The sequence below is a fragment of the Dreissena polymorpha genome, chromosome 6 (assembly GCF_020536995.1).
Source record: "Dreissena polymorpha isolate Duluth1 chromosome 6, UMN_Dpol_1.0, whole genome shotgun sequence".
Lineage (NCBI taxonomy): Eukaryota > Metazoa > Mollusca > Bivalvia > Myida > Dreissenidae > Dreissena > Dreissena polymorpha.
Window position 1 is genome coordinate 114,285,379 of NC_068360.1, and position 25,734 is coordinate 114,311,112.

Here is a 25,734-nt window from a genome sequence, read left to right on the forward strand (position 1 = left end):
GCGTCTCATCTGGATCTACGCTGTTTGCCAAGGTTTTATATCTAGACTCTAGGCATACATGGGTTAAGGGACTCACATGTCTACGTAGTGTCTTATTTTTAATAAAAAATTAAGTTTTGTTTGGTTCCACAAGAAAGTGCTTTAATTAAAGTCATCATAAAAAAATCACAATAACAGCAACCACCCATAATTTTTGCAAAAGAAAACCCCAACAATATCAAGCCAGCTCTGTATCAAATAATATGTTATTTTATCATGCATATAATGCTTTTAATTGTCTTTTTAATCACCTTTTATTTCAAAAAATAAACATTAGCATTAATATTTTCAAAATTAACATTTAAACAATGAATTGCAGTTCAGTCTTTTCAGAATGAAGAAATCATATATAGGTAGCACTTTTTCAAATATTTTGTAAGGAAACAAGAGATGTGTTTGTCAGAAACACTATGCCCCCTACTGCGCTGCTTTTTTTTTATCATTTGGCAGGTACAGATAATTTTTACACTTCTCTTGTGTCTGAAAATTACACTTCTTATCAACAAAATTAACAAAATATGTTAAATAAAAGACTCAATTTAATACAGCTTGATCGGTAGTAAATGATACAGAGGGACAATACAAAAAAGAAATAATCGATACATATACATGTACATGTATATGAATAGTTCAGTATCTGAAACCTTGCAGTATTTAGTCATCCCATAAAAAAGCGCACACAAATATTTAGTTTCTTTGAAATGCGTATAAATGTATATGATTTTTGATATAAATTATGCTCAAAATTACAATTTTAAAAATCATGTAAAATATCCATTGCGAATGAATGACATATGACAATGCCAAATTATGTGCCGGCAGACTTTTTTCCTTTAGAAGTGTACAGTCCCTTATATCAAAGTTAATGTTGATGAAAGCATATTAACATTTACTGCAGTTTACGGCCATACAGGGAAAACAATATTTGCATAAAACAAATTCTAATTACGGAAAAGTTTAACTTTTATATCTATGAAAGGTGTGTGTGAAAATCAAAGTAACCAGATATTTAACTCTATGTAACTGTTGAAGACCGTATAAACAAGTTAACATAAAGCTGGAACAGTTACTGGATTTCATAGAGACCTAATAATACTAAAGTTTTGTTTTGGTTTTATAGACCCATCATCAAATGTCAGATTGTAAATCTGAACTTAATTTACAACATTTAATTCAACATTTTAATATATTTTATATATTTATAAGAAAAGTTTTTATGCACAACTTTGGTATCAAGAATGATAAACATATATATATGATCACACTGATCAGTATACGATGAAATCTTAAGCTACATGTTTAAATATATCATAATGGAGAACATTAGCTCTGTTTTAAGGATTATTACGTTAAAATATACAATTGTTCTCTCACTTAACTATTTGTATTTTAATAGCAAAGATATGTTGACCAAAAAATTATGAAAAGTAATGTTTAAAAAATAGCTTCAAATTAAAAGAAGTATGAAAGGTAAGCCAAAAGACAAGATTTGATTAAATATATTTCAGCCGTGATATGTGGAAATTGGGTTAATGCATAGACAGGCTATTTTTTTATCACATGCATTAAGCTCCATTTTCGCAGAGCAACGATTATTTGAAGGACATTCAGTTTCAAGCAATTTTTGCCCTCTATGATTTGAGGGAAACTTTCAATCTGACAGTCGCATTTGTTGCTCGGATTTCTTTTAGGAATACAGAAAGTATACACCCAAATCAAACGTAATACTTAGAGACGATGTACAATATATGAAACAATATTTACTTTCTGGCAAACAGTTGAATAAGTATTTTCTGAGATATTAATACAGATCTTTCCTCAATAACTTTGTCCATCTGTAGGTTATACATTTTTAACAAGGTAAATGTTGGCTATGAAAAATCTTACCAATATATCACGAAAAAGCATGAAAATAATAGCATGAACATTGGTTCTTTGGTTTTTCTTCTTAAGCAAACATTTAGAACAACTGCCAAGCAGATTTCTTTTGAACATCTGAAGACAGAAAAGTTTATATAGAAATAACTGTAAACAGATTTGGTCGAACCAAATTACAGTATTTAAAGTGTTATGTGTTAAAGCACTGAATATTAAAACAAAACATCTGGGATGTTGTAAATTACATTAATGTTTAGGCTACAAAGCACTATAACACAGTAACATGGCTTTCGTGCAACATTGCCTAAGTGGTAGCAGACTATGGACACATGGCCCGATGGATGTAGGCTGCACTCCACATTCAAATAGGCTACACTCCACATTCATGTAAGCTCCACTCGAGCTTCAAGTAGGTGACACTCAACATTCATCAAGGTTACACACAGCTGATGTCCCATTCTCTTACAGAGGTCAAAATGCTGCACCGGTGCGCAGTTTAATCTCAAACGTTGAAACGCATGGAGTATTTTCAGTAAATTTCCCTGTCATCGTCAAACAACCGGAATCTGCAAAAAAATTACATTATTATCAGTACTTCTTGGCCCTGGCAAACCTTAGTTTAACAATCATCAGTTCATGATATATACTGCATCATGATGAAGAACTGAACTAAATATACATATACAATATAACAATAGAAAGTAGACATTTATTTTACTCTTTGTTTTATTCAATGAAAAATATCTACAGTGTAACAATTATTTTCTAAACTGACTTGTCCAAATAGACCTTTTATGATTATCAAAAAATATTTTAAATCCCAACTTACGGAAGTTACATTTTCACAAACAATTTATTATTTTTGACTGACTAGGCTTTATAAGATACAAAACAGTCAACCCATTTATGCCTAGCGTAGACCCAGATGAGACGCAGCATGATGCAGCGTCTCATTTGGATCTGCGCTGTTTGCTTAAAATAATTTCTGTAAGAAATTTTCTAAATATATACTAGACATCCCTAATTTTGGAAATATATTGATCCAATGTAGAAGGTTGGGAGGGTCCACTAGGTATAAATGGGTTAACCAAAAGATACACAATATACATACATCATCAGAGAACTGAAAGACAGGCCTGCTTCCCGTCGGAGGTTTGTTGTTGTTGGTGGTGGTGGGAGGTTCTAGGGGTGTCTTGTGTCGATACAAGGAGGGTGGCAGGGTCTTATAGGATGAGGGGGCGGGGCTTGTCTGAGGGGGGCAAGGGGGACGGGTAAACAGGGCTTCAGTGGCACCACCTGGAATAGAGTTTTGTGGTATTGAAGGGCACATACATTAGTTACACTATCAGCCTTGTTCTGGGTAAACCTAACGTATAATGCATTTTCGCAAAGTACCATACCAGATTAATGAGGGAAGATACTTTCCACCAAAACTGGATGTTGGTTTTGCAGAGAATTCCTCTGAACGCAAAATTACATTCAAGTGTAGTGTCTTCCCAGATTAGCCAGTGCTGACTGCACAGGCTAATCTGGGACAACACTTTATGCACATGCATTTAGCCCCATTTTTTGTCAGAATATGGCTCATATACAAAACATTGATATTGGGTAAATGTAGATTGGATGGTGAGTTCTTTGGGATTCAACATACTACTTCCATAGGCAGTACAGGTATTATACATGCATTCAGAACAAAAAACTGCTGAAATGTTTGTGAAATTCATGTCACATATTTTATTTGCAGTCAGGTCAAGTAAGAAACCTTTCTTATGAAATATTTAATTTATTAGTCTATAACCAGTTAAGAAAATTGTAAGGATGTTAAGAGTACAGGAATAGTGTTCATACATAATAACCCTGTTGATCAGCTGATCAGTTATATGGCTGACCCTGGATTTTTTTTAACATATATAAGGGAAATATAAGGAACCAGGTAGAAACCAAGGCAGGAACAAATCTGTATTTTTAAATGCACTACATTCAATCTACGCGGGAAATGTTAAGATTCAGATAGTTAAAAAAGGAAAGGAACTAAATAGGATTACTGGTCTGACTTTGGCACAACATTCCCAGATGTCGACACAACCTGTTACATTTTCATAATTCTTCTTTGTGTTACACTTTGAACATCAATTAAAAAGTTCAAACCTGGATTGGTGTACATTTCTTACTCACAACTTAACCCATTCATGCCTAGCGTCTAGAAAAAAGGCCTTGGCAAGCAGCGTAGACCCAGATGATGCGGCGTCTCATCAGGGGCTGCGCTGTTTGCTTCAAGGAATTTATGTAAGAAATATAGAAATAAATATACTAGACATCCCTAATTTTGGAAATAAATTGATCCAATTTAGAAGGATTGGAGAGTCCACTAGGCATAAATGGGTTAAGTATTTTCACTATAAAAAAATCGACAATTGTTTAAAATCTTAAAATTGAATATTCACAGAAAAGGGCTTAAGCCAGAGAGGCAAAATAATTAAACTAACCAGCATTCTTTAAAGGCTGCTGGCTAATACTGGAGGGGAGACAATTTTTACGGCTCTCATCTTTGCTTTGAGTACTCTCAGAGTTGTCTCCCTTGCGCCTCAGTTTACCATTTTTTTCGATCTGCCGCCTGCGCTGGGATTTAGGGTACGGATTGCGAGGTATGTCAACGGTGCCGTAGTTACTGTCCGTGCTGTAGCCGGGGCTTGGTGGACGGGCTTGCTGTCTGTGACGACGGGTTTTCTTTGCTACAAAATAAACATCGATGCATTATGTTGAGCTACAAATGAGCATAACTTAAAGTTATATAAAAATAAACAGCACTGTGTTAGGTTCAGCTACACATAAGCATCACATAGAATTATAGAAATAAACAGCACTGTGTTACGTTGAGCTACAAATAAGCATCTCTTTAAGTTATAGAAAAAATAAACACTGCTGCATAAAGTTGTGCTGCAAATAAGTGTCATTTTAAGATATAGAAAAATAAACAACACTGTATTAGATTGAGCTACAAATAAGCATCAGTTTAAGTTATAGAAAAATAAACAACACTGAATAACATTGAGTTACAAATAAGCATCTCTTTAAATTATAGAAAAAATAAACAACACTATTATATTGTCATTTGAGCTACAAATAAACATCACTTAAAGTTATAGAAAAATAATAACATGTCATTCGATTTTAACAACTACAAGAGATGCGTTTGTCAGAAACACATTGCCCCCTATTGCGCCGCTTTGAAATTAAATTTCAATATATCATTTGGCAGGTTTAGAAATTATCTCCCTTTTATAGCTTATTACTTCCCTTGGATTGTATTTTTTTACTTATGACCGTGAAGGATGATATTGACCTTAAAATTTGTTTTCGATTATATTCTTTAAAATAATTTTACTTCCCTTGTGAAAATTATCTGTACCTGCCAAATGAAATAAAATAGAAATTATCTCCCTTTAAAGCTTGTTACTTCCCTTGGATTTTGTTTTTTGACCTTTGACCTTGAAGGATGACCTTAACCATGACCTTTTATTGTTCAAAATGTGCAGCTTCATGAGATACATATGCAAGCCAAATATTAAGTTACTATCTTCAATATTGCAAAAGTTATGGCCAATGTTAAAGTTTTCGGACAGACGGACGGACAGACAGACAGACAGTCAGTTCAAATGCTATTTGCCACCCTTCCTGGGGCATAATAAGTAAAAGTATAAGAAACAGAAAGATAATAATATAGACGAGTTTTCTCATTTACAAAATAAACAAAATCACTTTGAGCAATAGATTGGTCTGATCATTTAAATTGCATTGGTAGAGGAGATTGACTGCATGCAGGCCAGACTTATGTGAAATTTAACCATTTATGCCGAGCGTCTAGAAAAAAGGCCTTGGCAAACAGCATAGAACCAGATGAGACACCGCATGATGCGGCGTCTCATCAGGGTCTGTGCTGTTTGTTTAAAGGAACTTCTGTAAGAAATGTTCTAAATATAGAAATAAATATACTAGACATCCCTAATTTTGGAAATAAATTCATACAATTTAGATGGAAGGGAGAGTCCACAAGGCATAAATGGTTTAAACATGGAATTTGACTGATCATGCAATGCAGATACTAGAACATTCGATAAGGATATTTTCTTTAGTCGAAATGCGTTACTAACCATGTTATTTTACTGATCCATGTTGTTAATTTTCGAAACAACAAGAGACAAAATTGTCACAAAACCAGGTTTTCAATTGAAAAAAGACTGATAAAGGGAGACAGCTCAAACTCAGCTGATTGTTTATAATTAACCCCCTTTGTTTAAAAATAAATCTGTTTTTAGTTGTGGCGACCTTGACCTTGGAGATATTGACGTAATTATTTTGTGCGACACACCGTCCAATGATGGTGAACAAATGTGCCAAATGATTTTAAAATCTCACAATGAACAACAAAGTTATGGCCCGGACAAGCTTGTTCCGCCCGCCCGCCAGCCCATCCGCCGACATTCGCCAATCTAATAACCAGTTTTTTCCTTTGGAAAACCTGGTTAAAAATCTTTGCTAAGCAACAGAAACCAAAACAAATGTGGCTCACCTGGTTTGGAAAATTTGGGCTGTATGTATGTTCCTAAATTGTCTTCCCAGATTAACCTGTGTAGTCCTCACAGGCTTATCAGGGACAACACTTTCTGTCTAGACTGGATTTCGATTTAAAAGAGACTTGAATGTGTCCTCCCTGATTAGCCTGTGCAGGCTACACAGGATAATCTTAGAAGACACTATGTGCACATGCATTAAGCCCCGTTTTCACAGAGTGAGGCTCAAGATAAATGCAACTCACCCGATTTGGAGGCCTTGGCTTCACTGATAGTTGACCCGACCACAGTGAGCCCAGACTCCTGCGCAGCGCGGGCTACGGCGCTAGCAAAGTCCTCCTCGTTCAGGAACTGGCTATCCTCGTCGGCGTCCGCGCTGTCTGCGTCAGCATCATCGTCCTCATTAGAACTGGAATGTTCCCCGCTACAGTCGTCCATACTCTCCCAGTTTGCAACCAGCGAGTCTACGAGTGGAGTAAAGTTTACGATTACATTCGAGCCTCGATCTAGGAAAACCGGGTTTAATGCATGTGCCTGAATTGAATTTGCACTATGAAGAGACTTCCTTTAAATAAAACATTCAATATAAGCTGACAGTGTTGTTCCTGATTGACCTGTGTAGACTGCTTAGGCTAATCTGGGATGACACTTTTCGCACATGCATTATAAAGCCCAGTATTTAAGTGTAAAAGATGCAATAAAAGTACATAAAAATACACAAGAGAATTAAAAAACAATGCCAACATCGCTGTGAATAATTTATATTCAAGACACATTTTTGTAAAAGAACATTTCCCCCACCCACCTCTCTGGCTGCCCCCGTCTGTTCCTGGATCTGACCCGTCGTTATAATAATGGTCATCCGCCGAAACGGGAGAGTCTGCATTCCTGGTGTACCCCTCGTCAATCATGCATGGACGAGGGCCGCCACTATCAGATCTATTGGAAAAAAAACAAAATCGGTCTGTTTCTGGTCTCCTTGGGAAAAAAACAGGGTGGGTAGGTAGGGATTATTTATTATTTTTATAATTTTTTTTTTTTTCGGGTGGAAGGCTACTAAAGCTTATAATAAGAAATACATGTACCGGTATATATATTCTTTGTTTGCTTGATATTACATCTTATATGAACGAAAATGAACGAAGTTTTTTTGTTTATGTTTTTTAAATCTGCGCCGATTCAAGAGACAAACGGGCTAATCTGGGATGACACTTTACCCATATGTATTAAGCCCAGTTTTCTCAAAACGCCGCACATATTATCCTTAATTTGCATTAATATATATATGTAAGCTAGATTGCCTAAGGCTTATTGAAACACTCTTGAGTTTGTTTCCTGGGTAGAATCAGTACTTGCTACCTTTGGGGAAGACACCATACCCACTTGACCATGGCAATCTTTTGAATATACATAATTTAAGACAGGCCTCATAATGTCTATATAGTCATGTCTGCATCTTCATCATGCCATAATGAGATTGGTCCTTGCATTTCTTTGCCAGCAATAGTACCGTTATAATTAGGATTTTTATTGAGCAGACAGTCAAAGGCCCAGTCCTCTTGAACAAGAGGGCCATGACCGCCATGAAGCACTCACCCGAGTTCAAGGCACCCTAATGGAGGGAAACTTGACCTGGTGACCTAGTTTTTGACACCAATTTAGAGGTCATGACATGGCTTTGATATTGTCAAGACTAAGATTATGATCATGTTTCATTCTGATTGAGCCATACATATGGTTTCTACAATGCTACAATGGGTTGTTTTGATTAATTTGATCTTTATTTGGACTCTGCCCAGGGATTTTCCTCACTTCATTGGGAAGAGGCCCTAGCCTATGGATTTTGGGAAGAAACTGCTCATTTTGGGAAGAATTCTCGCTAAAATTACTGCTTTGGGAAATGAAAAAGCTGGTGTGAGTTAGGATTTTTGGGAAAACTGCATGATTTCAAAGAAATTTTCAATTGGGAAGGGGTCTTTAATAGGCCCCTGTTTATAGATAAGGCTGAAAACCCCTGCTGCCTTGATAGCATCAAGGTAATGATTTTGGCCTTGTTTCAAAGAAATCAAGAATTTGACTTATTTGTTTAAACAGTGGATTAATGCAAAGTTGAAATGCAGCCGCGCAAAGTAAGAAATGAGGAATTATTTTGGAATTTACAGCAGTAGCGTTTAAGGTACATAAACACCTACATTTATAGCATAGTCTTTTGAAAGTGTTGAGTAAATAACATTAACTTCATTAACATTGCCAATAAAATAAAGCTGTTGTCAAGAGAGTGCAGATCGTATAATTTCAAAAGTGCATTGAAATAGTCATTGCCAATATCCCTGCATGCATGAGGAAACTGGTGCTTATTCAGTTCCCCATTTATGCTTGGAAAGTCGTCGAAGGCTGGAGAAGGGAAGTAACTGCGCGTGGACCAGATTATGGATATGAAAAACACATAACAGGACTTGAACAGCACGTGAATCGCCTTGTTAATACACGATTTCTCCCGTACAAGCCCTCCTTTTGCCAAGTTTCTGCACCCCGCCAGAGGGCATTATAGATAGAGTTTATGCAATAATGAGTTTTACAAAAGGCTATTTAATGCAACTTACCGAGAATGAAAGCCTGGATGTCTGTAGTTAATATCAAATTTGCCTTCCGGCACACTCTTCCCGTCTTGGAGTAGTCTCCCTGGATTTCCAGACAACCTTGACCTCCCAGAATCCCCCCCACTTCCTGCCAGACTACCCCCACTGTTACACACCCTGTACGCACTGTCACCACCGCTGCTGGGCGGAGATTCAATCTTGTAGCCCTCCAGATACGGATTGCGAGAATTCTCTTCACTAGAGTTTCTATGGTAACTCGCACTCATGCTCATAGCATTCATAACATTTGCAGCTTCCGTCTGCCCCCTACAGGGTCCTTCACAATAGTTGCCTGGTGGCCCACCAGGAATGTTACCACCATCGGAACCCGAATTCGGGTAATGAAACTGTCTATCGTTATAATCAATGTGTGTTGGAGCCCGCCTTTGCATGCCCCTTGTTGGATTCATTGTAGCGGCATGTGGATGCTGAATCAAACCATCCTGAACCGGCTCAGTGTACTTATACCCACCATCCCTCGGGTCATTGGCAAACTCATACTCATACTGACCCCGGGCAAAGGGCTGACTATCCCAGGGCTGGGAATACCCATGCATGTACACGGGAGTCCCGCCCGGGCGCTGCATTCCGGGAACCCGCGCCGTGTGGGTAGGGGTGACGCCTTGAAGCGGCGCGTGCTGGCGATGCAGCTGTATTAACTGCTGCGGTGAATATGGGCGATTATCGAAACTCCGTAGAGACTGACATCGGTTACAGCTGTCCAAGTATGCTGCACAGTAAGGACCTGGGGAACAAACCGGGCCGTGAGGGGTGGGGCAAGAACAAGCAGATATCTGGGCAGGAGATTTTACACTACGGGATCGATCCTCCGGGATTTCTGAGTACAGTCCCTCATCCTGTAGGTATTCCCCGTCGGTTGGCGGGTGAGTAGGTGGGGGAGGGAGGACGTCATTCCAATTCACCACTCCAGGATTCTGGGACTGCCCGAGACGAAAACCGCTAGGCTTTCGGCCCTGTTTTAACAGCATCCCGTTCTCATCTGGAAATTTGAGTTTTACAACATTATTATTTATGGCAATTTGCCATTTAACTAAATAACTCAGATTTATTCCTCATTTGGTCACGTTATTGTCTATCATACTAAGTCAAAAATATTTTGTTTTAAATATTATCCCCGCAAAGATATTGCACATAAAAAAAATATATTTACTTATTTTTCAATTTTTTTAACAACAACTTATAACAGTCAAACGTTTGTTCCTCACGACATCTATTCACAAAATCCAATCACAACCATATGAATCACAATCCAAATCACAAATCCATTCAATCACCAATCCCAAGCAGTGCCAATCACACTTCTGCACATGCACAGCCAGTTGGTTGTTCTAATCATTCCAATTCAAACATGTCATGAAACCAACAAATAATTACATTGTGCCTCAAACATTTTAATGTGCAAAAAAACATTGCTTAATATTTAATTTCTGTCTTAAAATAAAATCAAAGTAAAAAATACTTGCTTAGTAGAGTGATTTCAAAATGACTGTCAAAATGCATGTACAACAAAAATGGCATAATTGTTTTTTGACTATTGTCACGCTTTACAGTTCCCTTAATTAATATAAATAATTAAGTAAAAAATTATCATAAAATTAAAAATCAAGACTGTCAAATTTCACTACTTGTGGAAATTTTTAGTTTAATTTGTATACATAAGAAAACATTGAATAAATAATTGATTTTTTTTATAAACTAGTTCCTTATTTGCTATACTACTAATCATACATGAAGCAAAAGCAGATATACATAAAAGAAGTTTCTATACATTAACACAGTTAAATATATGATTTAGATAAGTAAATTAATTAAATTTGCAGGAATTTGTTTTGGTAATGGAACAAACAGGCAAATTGATGATACTATCAGGTAAATCCAGAGTACAAACAGGTAAATTAAATGATAACCAACAAGAAATTCCATGATAATAACATTAATCCATGAATGTTACCAACAAGTTATTCCATGATAAAAAGGTTAATACATGAATGATACCCACTGATAATTCCATGGAACAAACAGGCACAGTAAATACTAACAGGTAAATCCATCGATTAAATAAGTAACTCCATGATACCATCAGATAAATCCATGGAAAAAATAGGTAAATCCATGATGCTAACAGGTAATTCAATGGTACAAACAGGTAAATCCATGATCCTTACAGGTAATTCCATGGTACAAACCATGATACTAAATAATTAAATCCATTGTCTAAAGAGGTAAATCCATGATACAAACAGGTAAAAATCCAAGGTGCAAATAGTATAAGCAACAAATGGCAATCTACTGAAAGTCTGCTGTACAAAGTGTCAGATATCTAGGTGAAATCGTAAATATAATAAAGTGTATATGAGGCAATGCCACTTAAAATACTGGTTAAGGCAGTGCATATATACCAGAACGCTGGCTACTTTAAAAGTTGATGAGTACACACAGGAAAAAACTATGTTTCAACAGGAAAATGCAGCAGATCAATCCAAAAATGAAGCGTTTCAACAGGAAAATGCAGTGGTATAACAGGAAAATGCAGAGCTTCAATAGGAAAGTATAGTATACAGCATTTCAACAGGAAAATGCAGTGTTTCAACAGGACAGTGGGGGTGTTTCAACAGGAAAATGCAGCGTTTTAGCAGGTAAATACAGGCAGGGTGTGTGTATACATTGTGTACCTGAAAGATTGCCGCTATCACATGCGGAACTTTTATTACTTTTGTTGCCCTCGTGCATTTCAACGGATACATCTGGATATAGAGATTCAAGGATACATGACACCTAGTGTTTTTATTCAATCCGTGCTTACATATTTTATAGTACATTCAATTTTATTTTTTTATAATAGTATACACTTGGGCAAACAGTAAAAACATAAACAAAATGAATCGGTACTTTTATCTTTCATTTACAAATTTATGAAGTTAACTTATTACAAAATATTATAAACTTCTGATTTACAGACAAAACTATTTGAATTTTTCATAATTTGATCTCTTAAACAAAAAATAAAGTATTGACTGACTTGAAAAGATTGTTAAAAACCTGACCCTATTATTTTAAAAAGAATTTTACTTTCACTTCGGATTGGCAAATAAGACAATGTTCTTGAATGTGACTTCCTCAATTTCAAGTACCTCCTTTTTAGGAAAATATGTGATGGTGGTACGGAACGCCAGTTAAAAAACTATGATTGAATGTATCCCCTTTATCACCATCCATTCACTGAATTTACATCAGCGCTACTCCAATCCAAACTGTTTACCCATTTATGCATAGCGTCTAGAAAAAAGGCCTTGGCAAACAGCCTAGACCCTGATGAGATGCCACATGATGCGGCGTCTCATCAGGGTCTGCCCTGTTTTCTTAAAGGAAATTCTGTAAAAAATATTCTAAATATAGAAATAATTATACTAGACATCCCTAATTTTGGAAATAAATTAATCCAATTTAGAAGGATGGGAGAGTCCACTAGGCATAAATGGGGTAACTAATCTCTTACCACATTACCTGAGTGATGTAAATTATCTAAAGTCTTTTAGCCCTGCATTTATGAATATAAAATAAGAATGGCTAATTTTCTTTTCTGGAATTTTCACCATTTCATACAGTCTACAAATGGCAAAAATTCCAACAATGCAATAAACTTGGCTGCTATAAATCAAAACTTTTTTTCAGTACAAGGCTTTATTGTATAGATTCTCAAATAAATAATGTTTTGCCCTCAAGCAACACAGGCTTGTTTAGCCTCGAAACTTGTATAATATTGTGCAATTTTCTGAGAAAACTGGGCTTAATGCATGCACAAAAATTGTCATCCAAGATGAGACTGTGCAGTCTGCACATGCTAATCAGGGACTACACTTGGCTTTTAAGGTATTTTTGGTTTAAACAGAAGTCTCACCTTAGCGAAAATAAAAAATGAGGCGGAAAGTGTCAACCCTGATTAGCCTATGCAGCCTGCACAGTCTATTCTAGAACGACACTTTACGCACATGCATGGAGCCTAGTTTTCCTTGACTGAGGCTTAATTTGATCACTATCCCCCCAACAGACCTGTGGTTATGGACTTGTCTGTGTTCGACTCGCAAGAACCTCCGCTATGGCTGTGCTGAACACAACCTCCACCGATTGGCTGAAACATCTGGTCTCCACCCTGTTAAGGTTAAAAACTAAAGGTCAGGTACATAGTCTGTTAGTAACGAATTGTGAATCGCCTTTAGACATTAAATCAAGATAACTCTCATGAGTTTTCATAAAGTGAAAAAATAAGTGTATTAAAAGAGCCTAGTTAAAAACCCTTACAAAAGATCTTCACAAATGATTTTCAGATTTACAAATATATTTGTTGCTTTATAGAGCAATTTGAATTGTTTGTAAATTTAAGAAAACAGAACCCAATTGTTTTTATATGACCCAGTTTGCTAAATACTTTATTTTAGGATAACAGCTTGTTTAGGTAGAAAGAACGCTTATGTATTATGGAATAAATATGGTAAGATCAATCTATATAAACAATCATATAACAACACTAAAATACACAAAGATCTTTTTAATTCTTTATAATTCCTCACTCATCTGGTATACAGTTCCCCACCAACTTATTATTATACCCAACTCACATGTTACCACTCCCCACCCTCTGTTATCATTGCCATTCATCTGTTATTAAGACCAACTTACCTGTTATCATACCCCACCCACCTGATATTATTCCCGATCCAACTCTTATCATTTTGACACCAAAATGATATACCACACCCACCAGCTATCGTACCCCACCAACCTGTTCTCCTCCCCCACCCTACCGCTATAATTATTAACTCTTTCAGTGCTGGAACCAAATTTTGAAGGCCTTTGCAAACAGTTTGGATCCAGATGAGACGCAACAGAACGTGGTGTCTCATCAGGATCCACACTGTTTGCTATTCTGATAGTATTCTTTGAAAACAAGAGATGTGTTTGTCAGAAACACAATGCCTCCTAATGTGCCACTTTTTTTTGGGTTGACCTTTGACCTTGAAGGAAACCTTGACCTTTCACCACTCAAAATGTGCAGCTCCATGAGATACACATGCATGCCAAATATCAAGTTGCTATGTTCAATATTTCTAAAGTTATTGCAAAACTTTACTGTAATGTTCAAGTTTTGGGACAAAATGACAGAATGACGGAATGACAGACAGGCCAAAAACAATATGCCCCCGATCATTAGATCCGGGGGCATAAAAAATCAAAGAGAATAATAATTTTAGAAATTCAGCAGACAACATTTTAGCAGAAAACAAATTTCCCAGCATGCAAAGGGTTAACCCACCTGTTTTCTAGCCTGTGCCAGCGCCTGGGCTTGTAGCAGTGCAGTTGTTGCATACGGAGTTACAGGCCCTGACTGCTGATAAAACGTCTTCATTTCAGGGTGTGGCCCTGCCCCGCCCTGGGGGTAAGGGTCGTGGAGCCCGTCTGCCTCTTTACGGGACAGCTGCAGCAGTGTGTTCAACTCCGTCGGAAATCCGGAATCTGCCATAGTTAACAAAGATAAAAACATGTTGGGAATCCTGAATTTGTCATAGCTAACAAAGATAAAAACATGTCAGGAATCCTGAATCTAACGAAGATAAAAACAATTTCAATTTATGCAAACTGAACAGTTTTGCTGATCTTTACTGTTGGTAGATCTAAATGCAAATTTTTTAACATGTTAATTGTAAATGAAAACAATGTCTGCGATGAAATCTCTTTAAAGAAAACAGCATTAATAAATAAATAAATGCTACCAAACTCATAATACAACGTAGTGTTTTGTTTTCAAGCCATGTTATTTTTTACGCAAAATTGTAATAAGATTAGATGAACAATTTGAATTAAAATATTTTATTGAAATGCTTCCAAATATAAAGCAAATAAAGAGTTAAAGGGGCATTTTTTCTACAGTATTTAGACTGTTTATCAACATTTTTCTTTGTCTATTCTATAAGCAAACAGTTCTGCCAAGGAAAGGTATAGAAAGTTAAAAATATTCTGCAACCATTCAACCCTTCACCACTTAAACACCCATTTTGAGGTGTTTGTAGTCCCTTAGAAATCAAATACAATTAAAGACCTTGCCTACTAGATTCAAGTATTAAAGGCTTCATTTCCAACCCTAAGATAAAGACCAGCAACAAACATCATAAAACCTGAACAGTGTGCAAGTTTCTTGCAGGCTGTTCTGGTTTAATGCTGTATGCCTAAAGCTATGTTCTATCACTTTTGTTTTTGAGCGAGAAAGGGTGCACTCACCATCACCTTCCTCCTTCTTCCCATAGCCTTTCCTTGCTACACTGCCATTCCTGAAACAATCCATTGAACATGGGTTCCCTTAACCCATTTATGACTAGTGGACTCTCCCATCCTTCTAAATTGGATCAATTTATTTCCAAAATTAGGGATGTCTAGTATATTTATTTCTATATTTAGAATATTTCTTACAGAAATTCCTTTAAGCAAACAGCGCAGACCCTGATGAGATGCTGCATCATGCGGTGTCACATCTGGGTCTGCGCTGTTTGCCAAGGCCTTTTTTCAAGACGCTAGGCATAAATGGGTTAAATTATGGTTTAAGAGGCCTATTGAGCCTCATTCTTGGAAAACTGATGGTTTAAAGAACCATTTCAAGACATCTCCATGACAACGATGCATAGTAAGGACCAACATTTGACGACTCCTACAATCATCAATAGCAAACCTTTTCATTTACTTTCTCTCTGACCTGAAGAGTTGTACCAGCTATTTTTTGGCTTTTGGCAATCATTTTAATATGACTCCTTCATTAAACAAGTGCATACCTTTCATTTACTTTCTCTCTGACCTGAACAGTTGTACCAGCTATTTTTTGGCTTTTGGCTATCATTTTAATATCATTCATGAATATAGGTTTTGAATAGAAACAAGCACAACTAGAGCTTTGTCACAGACGTGACGAATACCCCCACATGCTGCATTGACACAGAATATTTTGCATGTTGTCTTCACAAAAAACAGCGGACACTATGCTCAATGTAAAAAACGCACTAAGTGACCCCGTGACCTAGTTTTTTACCCGGCATGGCCCATGGCCCAACTTCTGACCCAGTGTGGTGAAGATAGGATAAAAACTACTTGAATCAGAGAGCGGACACCATGATGAATGTGTAAAATGTACTTAGTGACTCAGTGACCTAGTTTTTGATCTGGCATGGCACATATTCAAACTTGGCCATAAGATCATCTAGATAAAACTTCTGACCAAGTTTGGTGAAGATCGGATGAAAACTACTTGAATTAGAGACCGGACACCATGCTGAATGTTTAAAGCCCACTTAGTGACCCAATGACCTAGTTTTTAATCGGCATGACCCATATTCAAACTTGACCGAGACATCATCTAGATACAACTTCTGACTAAGTTTGGTGAAGATGCAATGAAAACTACTTGAATTAGAGAGCAGACACCATGCGCAATGTTTAAAACGCATGACCCCATGACTAGTTTTTGACCTGCAAAGAATATGTCCGAAGTTGGCCTAGACATCATCTAGATACAACTTCTACCCAAGTTTGGTGAAGCTCAGATAAAAACTAAATAAATAAGAGAGCGGACACCATGCTAAATGTTTAAAACGCACTAAGGGATCCTGTAACCTAGTTTTTGACCCGGCATGACCCATATTCGAACTTGACCTAGACATCATCTAGATACAACATCTGACCAAGTTTGGTAAAGATCGGATGCAAACAACTTGAATAAGAGAGCGGACACTTAATACGGACCGACAGACAGATCGACCGACAGACCAACAGACAAGCTCACTCCTATATACCCCCCTAAACTTCATTTGTGGGGGTATAATGGTATGTCATCTTATCCTACATGAAGCCATAGTGAGGACCAACATTTACCAACTCCTATAATCAACAAATCTATACCTTTCGTTCACTTTATCTGTGCCGTTCTGACCACCAGCGTTGTACCACGTCTCTTTTAGCTTCTTTCGGCGCTGTCGGTTCCGGCACAGCCACACAGTGAAGATACAGAGTCCCAGCCACACAATGCCGCCCAGAGCGCCGATCATTCCAATAAACCACGGCTCCTTTGTGATTCCGGAATTATCAGGACCTTTGAGATCAGACACATAAAGAAATCATCATATTATTTTTAGAAACAAGACTGCATTTATGAAATCGCTACATTGGTGCAAAAAGGTACCATGTTCCTTCTAATTTCAATGTCACATGGTACCATTTTGCACCAAGGGGGCAAAATATAATAAGGCTTCCCCCTGGGAAAACATGGCTTAGTGCATGTGCATAAAGGGTTGTCCTAAATCAGCCTTCACTGGCTAATCATGGACAACACATTCCGCTTTCATTAAAGGAATTCTCTTCTTAAAGCAAATCCACCGTAGGTTGAAAGTGTGGTCCATGATCAGACTGTGCGAACTGGACAATCAGGGATGACACTTTATGCACACATTAACCCCCGTTTTTATCATAGTGCGGCTCAATTTTACTTTAACATCTAATTGTTCTGATTGCAAAGTTCATAAGATACTCCAAACCTCCTATGTGATAACAAAATAATCCGGACTGATGAGGGGAGACACACAAAAAAAGTTTGAGGACGTGGAAACCATTCAATGGGTCATTTTAAGAGAATACATTCACAATATATGTTTTATCTTAATTCATATTGATTAACCATGGTTCAGTTTTGATGCCGAATAATTAGGACCTTTGGGAAACAAGAGTTTGAAATACACTAAAATGCATCAGATGTGGTGTCATTTCCTAAAAGTTGGTAATATAAATGAGCCGTGTTCTGAGAAAACTGGGCTTAATTCATGTGCGAAGTGTCATCGGGTCTGCACAGGCTAATCAGGGACGACACTTTCTGCCTAAACTTGAGTAGCGACTTCCTTGAAACTAAAAATACCATACAATCGGAAAATGTTGTCCCTGCAGACTGCACAGGCTAATCTGGGACGATACTTTACCCACATGCATTATGCCCAGTTTTCTCAGAACACGACCCAAATGATGATATCATCCACTAACCAATGGCAAAGACGGAGCTCCATTTCCCAGTGCCCTGACTAGTTACAGCAGCCATCTCAATGTTGTAGTTCATACCAGCAACAAGGTTCTCGAGTCTTAAGCTGTGGGTAGAACCATTCACGCTGCGGCTACAGTTGTGTTGACCGTCCTCGCTGAGGCATTTGATCTGCAAGAAAAGTTTGCACATAGCCATTTTCACTTTGCTTCTAAGCGGGAAAGGATCAACATCAATTGACTCATAAGAAGTCTGGGAGCATTTTGATTCTCCAATCCCATCACAGTAACCTAGTTTTACCAAAACAATACATGAGTCTGTCTCTGGGGAAACTGGGCTTAATGCATGTATGTATTGGTTACTAGGAGACGACTCTTCCATCAAGACTAGATTTTTGTTAACAAGAGACTTCCTTGTCACTGAGTATGAAAGCAGAAAGTATCTACCAGGAGAGGACTTCTCCATCAAGACTAGATTTTTTATTACAAGAGACTTCCTTGTCACTGAGTATGAAAGCAGAAAGTATCATCCCAGATTAGTCTAAGCAGACTTTGGGACGATACTTTCTACACCCATGCCTTAAGCTCTGTTTTCACATAGCACAGCTTATATCCACATTTGGTGTGGTCTTTGCATAATGGAATATAACTGGAGTATCCAGAGGATAACCTCACCATATATCCAATGATCTCTCCGTTTCTTTTTGACACGTCTGGTGCTGACCATGTGACCAGGATGGTGGTGTCACCCTCGCGATTTATGACAAGGTTCAGTGGCGCACTGGATGGAACTGGAAAACACATCATACAGTTAATTGATTTTGTTAAATTGTATTAACATCAAACTTCTAAAGTCGCTCTTTTAATGTAGACCTATTTTGAAATTTCAAATACCACAGGAGTTGCTTCAAGAGATTTGAGTTGGTCTCTGAACAATGAACAGGCTTAATGCATTTGTGTAAAAAAAATAATCCGAATTAGCCTGTGCCTAAACTGAATTTTTGTTTAGAAGAGATTAAAAAAAAATCAAAATCACCATAACAGTGTCGTCCCTGATAGGCCTGCGAAAAATGCACAGGCTGATCTGAGACGATGCTCTCAACACATTCAATAAGCTGGGTTTTCTCACAGCACATAGCTCATCTTTAAAAACATTATAATTCTTCTTACGGATCTTCTAATAATGATTGTTTACTATGCAAGAGGTGAAAATATTAAATGAAGCAATCATCAATTAACAAATAATATAGGTCTTTAAATGACCATTTTACCTGTGTTTAATTAGCAAATTCTATTTGGAAAGATTTTCTAAATTGTAAAAATCACTAAAAAGTAGGCATGAAGAAAAAAAATAGTTTGAATAAGTTACAAATGAGTGCACTTAAAACCTCCTATCACAGGTATCAAACCTAGAGTTTGCTGTTTTTTTAATTTATCATTTCTGTTACTTTAATAACGCTTAAGTATACAATTCAATTTATAGTAGAACAATACCAACTGACCATATTTATAAACAAAAAGTCTAAGGCCCCTACATGATTGATATTGTAAATTAATATTTGTTAATACCCACATTACGAGTGATCAGTGATACAAAAACATTTGCCCATACCTAAAATACCTGCCATAATGCACAAAATAATGGCACATTCAACCAAAATATACCAAAGACTGTGCAATTTTTCTCAGAATTAGTGAGATGAAGACTTAAAAAAGCATAAAATCCGTCGTAAGTAAAATTACATAAAATTTAATAATTATGTTTGCAATTTTTATAACACAGAAAATCCTACCTGATTCACCGGTCTGTATTTTCATCGGCTGACTGCAAGAGGATGTTTTGACACCACTCTCTGCCGATACACAGATCTCATAGTACGTGTAACTGTCCAGCCCCGTGATGGTGTGGGTGAGGGGTCGGTATGCAATGCGGTGCTTATGGGTGGGGCCGTACTGCAGGTTGTCACGGTTACCCATGTTGAGGATGGGCTTGTACACGACCAGGAAGCCTGTGACCACACCCATGTCATTGTCCACCTGCAGAAGGACAATAATGGCTCTCAACTTTAACCCTTTGCATGCTGGAAAATTTGTCGTCTGCTAAAATGTTGTCTGCTGAATTTCTAAAATTAGCATTTTCTTCGATTTTTTTTCAAAGAATACTATCAGAATAGCAAACAGTTTGGATCCTGATGAGACGCCACTTTCTGTGGCATCTCATCTGGATCCAAACTGATTGCAAAGGCCTTCAAAATTCTGTTCCAGCAGTGGAAGAGTTACAAGAATGCTCAAAATATTAATTATGTATATAAAAGGAACTTGTGAATGCCCCTTTTTTTTAAACAAATATTGGTATGTTTCAAAATTGAAGGTTTCAGTACATATTTTTGATTGAAGGAGTACTTTGTGAGACACGTTTGTGTCTCAGGAAATACATCCATGGTGATTCTATTATACCGCTCATCTTTATATTGGCAATATAACAAAGAAAACGCAACAACACAAAACATTCATATGATACATTGATCATTTCATTTTATTTCAACTTGATTTTCATAGTTGCCATTAATTTTTGTGGTGTTCACAACCAAAATCAATGTCAAAAATGAAAATCAACATCAACTAACGGACAACAATGAAGGCATCTTAAGAAACAAACCTTATTAGATCAACAACATGAATAAACGCTTCAAAACTCAGCTGATAATCCGTTGGGTGTTAGTTGTCACCATCTTATAATTATAGATAACACTGTCAATGTAACTTAACCAATCGTCAACATAACTCAAGCCCCATTTTTTTCTCCTTGGATTAATATCAATCTCATAAGCGACCCCTGGGAAGTTAGATCCATGGATTTTTACAGACAATTCACCAGCCATGTTGACATAAAAATAAATAAAATGCCACCAATGTTTACATTGATGTCACTTAAAATGGAACCTTCATGGACGAGTAAAATTGCCATTTAACCCTTTCAGTGCTGGAACCGAATTTTAAAGGCCTTTGCCAACAGTTTGGATCCAGATGAGAAGCCACAGTAAGTGGCGTCTCATCAGGATCCATTCTTTTTGCTATTCTGATAGTATTCTATGAAAACCATGAAAAAAATGGTAATTTTAGACATTCAGCAGACAACATTTTAGCAGCATGCAAAGGGTTAAGGCCAATAACCATTTAAAAGGCAAACACATGACCAGAGTATGAGCCTAATTCCTGAAAAACTTTTAATATCATTGATGTCACTTAAAATGGAGCCTTCATGGACGAGTAAAATTGCCATTTAAGGCCAATAACCATTTATAAGTCAAACACATGACCTGAGTATGAGCCTAATTCCTGAAACAACTGTTCATCATGCATGTGCATAAAGTGTCATTCCAGATAAGCATGTGAAGTCCACACAGGCTTAGAAGGGACAACACTTTTTTAATAAACTGGATTTTCTTTTAAACCAAAAATTCCATAAAAGCAGAATGCACAGGCTAATCTGGGACGACACTTTTCGCACATGCATTAATGCCTGTTTTCCTAGAACATGGCCCATATCATTTCACTGTCCAGCTGATGTGTTTGGCGCTATCGTTAACTCACAGTCCAGCTGATGCGTATGGCGCTATCGTTGACCGCCTCTCCACGCAGCAGACGAATCCCCGACCGACTTCAGCCTCTCATCGACCATGTCTTCTGGGAGATTAACGATCGGTGGGACAGATAACGACGCCTCACCTTTTGCTGGAATCGAAGGTGACAATTTGATTGGATTACAGCTTGTCAACTTTGACCTCACATAACTTTATACTTGAATTTTATAGCAACATGATGTAGAAAAAGGTATGAAAATAAGATTAATTGATTTAAGCTTATTGCAATATATGTTCTGTTTTGAAATCATTGAACAATAATCAACTGATCGAACACATGCACACAACAACACAGAACACTGATACGGGAAAAACATTCAAGCGCGTAATTAAGCTAAGTAAAGGGCAAGAGGTTTAGTTAAAAAATATAACCGTATATGTCTTAACACTTATCAATAGAACAAGTCAATCTTAACATGAAGCACTCTTTATCAATAGAATACATTTTGCCATAAATCACAACTTGACCATTTTTTGGCGACAGTTGTACAAATTATAAGATTAATACAAATTTTGCGGCCTCTGCGAACACTGCAAGTTCAGTAAAATATTGGAAATATGCTACTCTGGTCGCTTGGCACAAATTCTACTCAGTTGCTCACCACCAAGCTCGCTAGATATTTTATACACTTTGTAACTGACATCATTTGTTGACTATCAGCCTACTTGTTCTGGTCTCTTTTAATTCATTTTACTTCTTTGGTTGTTAATTTTGAAATAAAAAACGTCAAACTATTTTTGGGGCATACCCATTCTTGTTTACTTTATGTTTTCTATAATATTCACACTTACAAAGAATATTACATTAATTTATGTTTCCTTTTGCATCTTACACCCCATGGTGACAAAATATTTATGATTAATCACTCGCAAAATAAAGAAGAAGTTACCTTCACAAACTTTACAGATTTTTATGCGGACTGACTTCTTACAAACCAACTGACAGAGTTACACAAATATCACACATCCTAGTCAAACTCTGTTTGTGGACCCATGTATAACACAATTATAAAAAAATAATAATTGTACCAAAACAAAATTAATGAGTGTACCAAAGAAAAATTATAAGTGTACCAAGATAAAAAATTATAAGTATACAAAGAGAAAAATAATAAGTGTACCGAGAGTGCGAATCTTGTCTGACAAAGGACTGGGTCCGCCCATGCCGTACATGTTGACAGCACGCACAAGGAACACGTACGTCGTGTCTGGGGCCAAGTCCATGATGGTTACATCTGTCTTTGTGTACAGGAGCCCACTCACTTGCCATGACTGCAATGGAGGTTTTTATACAAGTTTTAGATCCAGTTGTTAAAACATTTAACCCATTTATGCCTAGTGGACTCTCCCATCCTTCTAAATTGGATCAATTTATTTGCAAAATTAGGGATGTCTAGTATATTTATTTCTATATTTAGAATATCTCTTACAGAAATTCCTTTAAGCAAACAGCGCAGACCCTGATGAGACCCCGCATCATGTGGCGTCTCATCTGGGTCTACGCTGTTTGCCAAGGCCTTTTTCTAGACGCTAGGCATACATGGGTTAACTGTTAGTTCAATAAACCATAATTGAGTCTTGTGGTGGGATCACTGGGCTTCGTGCTTGCGCGTTTAGGATTGTCTCAGACTAGCCTGTTTAGCTAATCAGGTACAAAACTTTCCGCTTTTTTCCGGGGGTTTTTGTTTACAGGTAGTCCTCCTACAAAAATTAAGTGTAGGTGGAAAGTGTTGTCCCTTATTCGCCTGTGTGGACTGCACAAGCTAAACTGAGACGCCACTTTACGCACAAGTATTAAGCCCCGTATTCCCAGAACGAGGCTAAAGAAGGGATGAAATATGGGATGAATATATAAATATGGGATGAATACATAAATATGGGATGAATATAAATATAAATATGGGATGAGTATATAAATATGGGATGAAATTTGCAATAAGGCTGAAATGTATAGAACTAGTTTGGAAAATGATAAATTTATATGTATAAACCACTATTGCATACCAAGGGTGACATTAGTGAACAACTTGGTTTTATATTGAAAACATGCAAAAGTTAAAATTTAGTTTTTATCTATTATCAATCAATGGAAATTAACACTTAACACTAAGATTTAACATTCTCATTGGTTCCTATTTAAGTTTGAGGGTAGTCTCACTCTGCTTAACCCATTTATGCCTAGGGTCTAGAAAAAAGGCCTTGGCAAACAGCGTAGACCCAGATGAGACGCTGCATGATGCCGCGCCTCATCAGGGTCTGCGCTATTTGCTTAAAGGAATGTTTGTAAGAAATATTCTAAATATAGAAATAAATATACTAGACATCCCTAATTTTGAAATAAATTGATCCAATTTAGAAGGATGGGAGAGTCCACAAGGCATAAAATGGGTTTATAACCCTTGTGCAAGGCATATGATCCTTGTTCATGGATACTGGACTTAATGCATGTGCATAAAGTGTCGTCCCAGATTTAGCCTGTGTAGTCTGCACAGGCTAATCCAGAAGGGCATTTTCTGCTTAAACTGGATTTTTGTTCAGAAGAGACTTTCTTTAAACAAAAAAGTCCATAAATGCGGAAAAGTGTCATCCTGTGCGCTTAACTGACACTTTACGCATATGCATTAAGCCCAGTTTTCCCAAAGCGCAGCTCATATAACACAAGGAAAAGCACCTTTGTGGAGCCATAGGCAAAGTATTCCACTTGGTAACCGAGGATCGGGGTGTTATCAGTTATGCGGGTCAACTGCCATGACAACCGCATACTGGTTTCCATGAGGTCGCTAACAACCGGCTTCTCCGGGGCACCTGGCAGCATGGTAAGGTCAGGAGGGGCTTTCATACGGTCAGGTTCCAGAATCCCCTTGGGCTGAAAGGTTTTTAAAATACAATTTTTATTTTTAAAATGTCTTATCTTGAACATTTTATATTTTGTGTTGTGCTTCATTGCAAATTGTAGTAACTGCAGCAAAATAAATATCACTCATCCTACCTTACCCACTTATAGGCTGGACATATGCAGTAAACATACTTAAAAAGCTACTTCATTTCATTAAAAAACAAGAAACTGTTGGAGACGGGTGATGCTCCCCAAAGGTTTTTTTGGCACAATATTGCACTATGTATTCAGATAAAGGAATGTCTAGTAGTTGGGGGGACAAGAATTGCACTATATGTACAGTTAATGGAAAATTTCAAAGGGCCATAACTCTGTGAAAAATCATCCGACCAGAACCCGCTGATAAAATGCACATCTCCTTATGGTAGTGAAGCTTCCCATAAAGTTTTATTGAATTCTGGTCATTAGTTGCTGAGAAATAGCCCGGACAAAAATGTGCATGGACGGAAGGACACACGGACAGACGAAGCGGCGGCTATATGCTCCCTCAAAAAATATTTTGGGGAGCATAAAAATCAAGGGAATATGATTTCTTTATCGATGCTTCGATGTTATTATTGCACATGATAGAAGCATTTAATTTCAATGAGTTCAACCCCTCAATTACAGAAAACAAAGTAAAACAAGCACTTAAGATAATCCAGGGAAGCAAGCAAAGAATTGTGGCATAACAAAGCCCTTGATATTTAGTATGATTTAAGGTAGCGCACCTCTAATGATTTCCCGCGATTTATTTTACGATCATTGCCGATCTTAATGATCGGTTATTTTCGAGAGATGCATTTTATTTTTTTCAAACTTTGAATTTTGATATGTGTTTACCTAATTCATTTAGAATATATTATTTTCACTATAAATATTGACTTTGATCCAATTATTATCTGAAAAAACGATTTCGCAATTTCTTCAAAGAGCGACGAGCCTTTTTACCTGTTTACTTATGGATATCTAGTTTAAGGTTGCACTGATGTGAAGTTGTCGTGGCC

At 37.1% G+C, this 25,734-nt stretch overlaps 1 protein-coding gene across 4 annotated transcripts; it reads right to left on the reverse strand.

Annotated features, from left to right (window-relative positions):
- Positions 1-496: 496 nt before the first annotated feature.
- On the reverse strand, positions 497-24,683 carry LOC127833919 (uncharacterized). 4 transcript variants are annotated; one of them, XM_052359429.1, is made up of 17 exons: positions 24,524-24,683; positions 22,974-23,124; positions 21,803-21,943; positions 20,002-20,245; positions 18,884-18,999; positions 18,215-18,380; positions 17,087-17,276; positions 15,422-15,471; positions 14,460-14,659; positions 13,199-13,298; positions 11,821-11,892; positions 9,092-10,127; positions 7,294-7,427; positions 6,734-6,952; positions 4,512-4,649; positions 3,029-3,213; positions 497-2,483 (listed from the first exon to the last, which is right to left on the reverse strand). In XM_052359429.1, the coding sequence occupies exons 4-17, from the start codon at positions 20,231-20,233 to the stop codon at positions 2,469-2,471; spliced, it is 2,853 nt and encodes a 950-aa protein (XP_052215389.1). In that variant the 5' UTR covers positions 20,234-20,245; positions 21,803-21,943; positions 22,974-23,124; positions 24,524-24,683; the 3' UTR covers positions 497-2,468. The 4 variants fall into 4 exon arrangements, with proteins under 4 accessions (XP_052215389.1, XP_052215386.1, XP_052215387.1 ...); XM_052359426.1 differs by having other exon boundaries at positions 498-2,483; positions 4,404-4,649; XM_052359427.1 differs by lacking the exon at positions 11,821-11,892 and having other exon boundaries at positions 498-2,483; positions 4,404-4,649.
- Between the last annotated feature and the right edge of the window lie 1,051 nt (positions 24,684-25,734).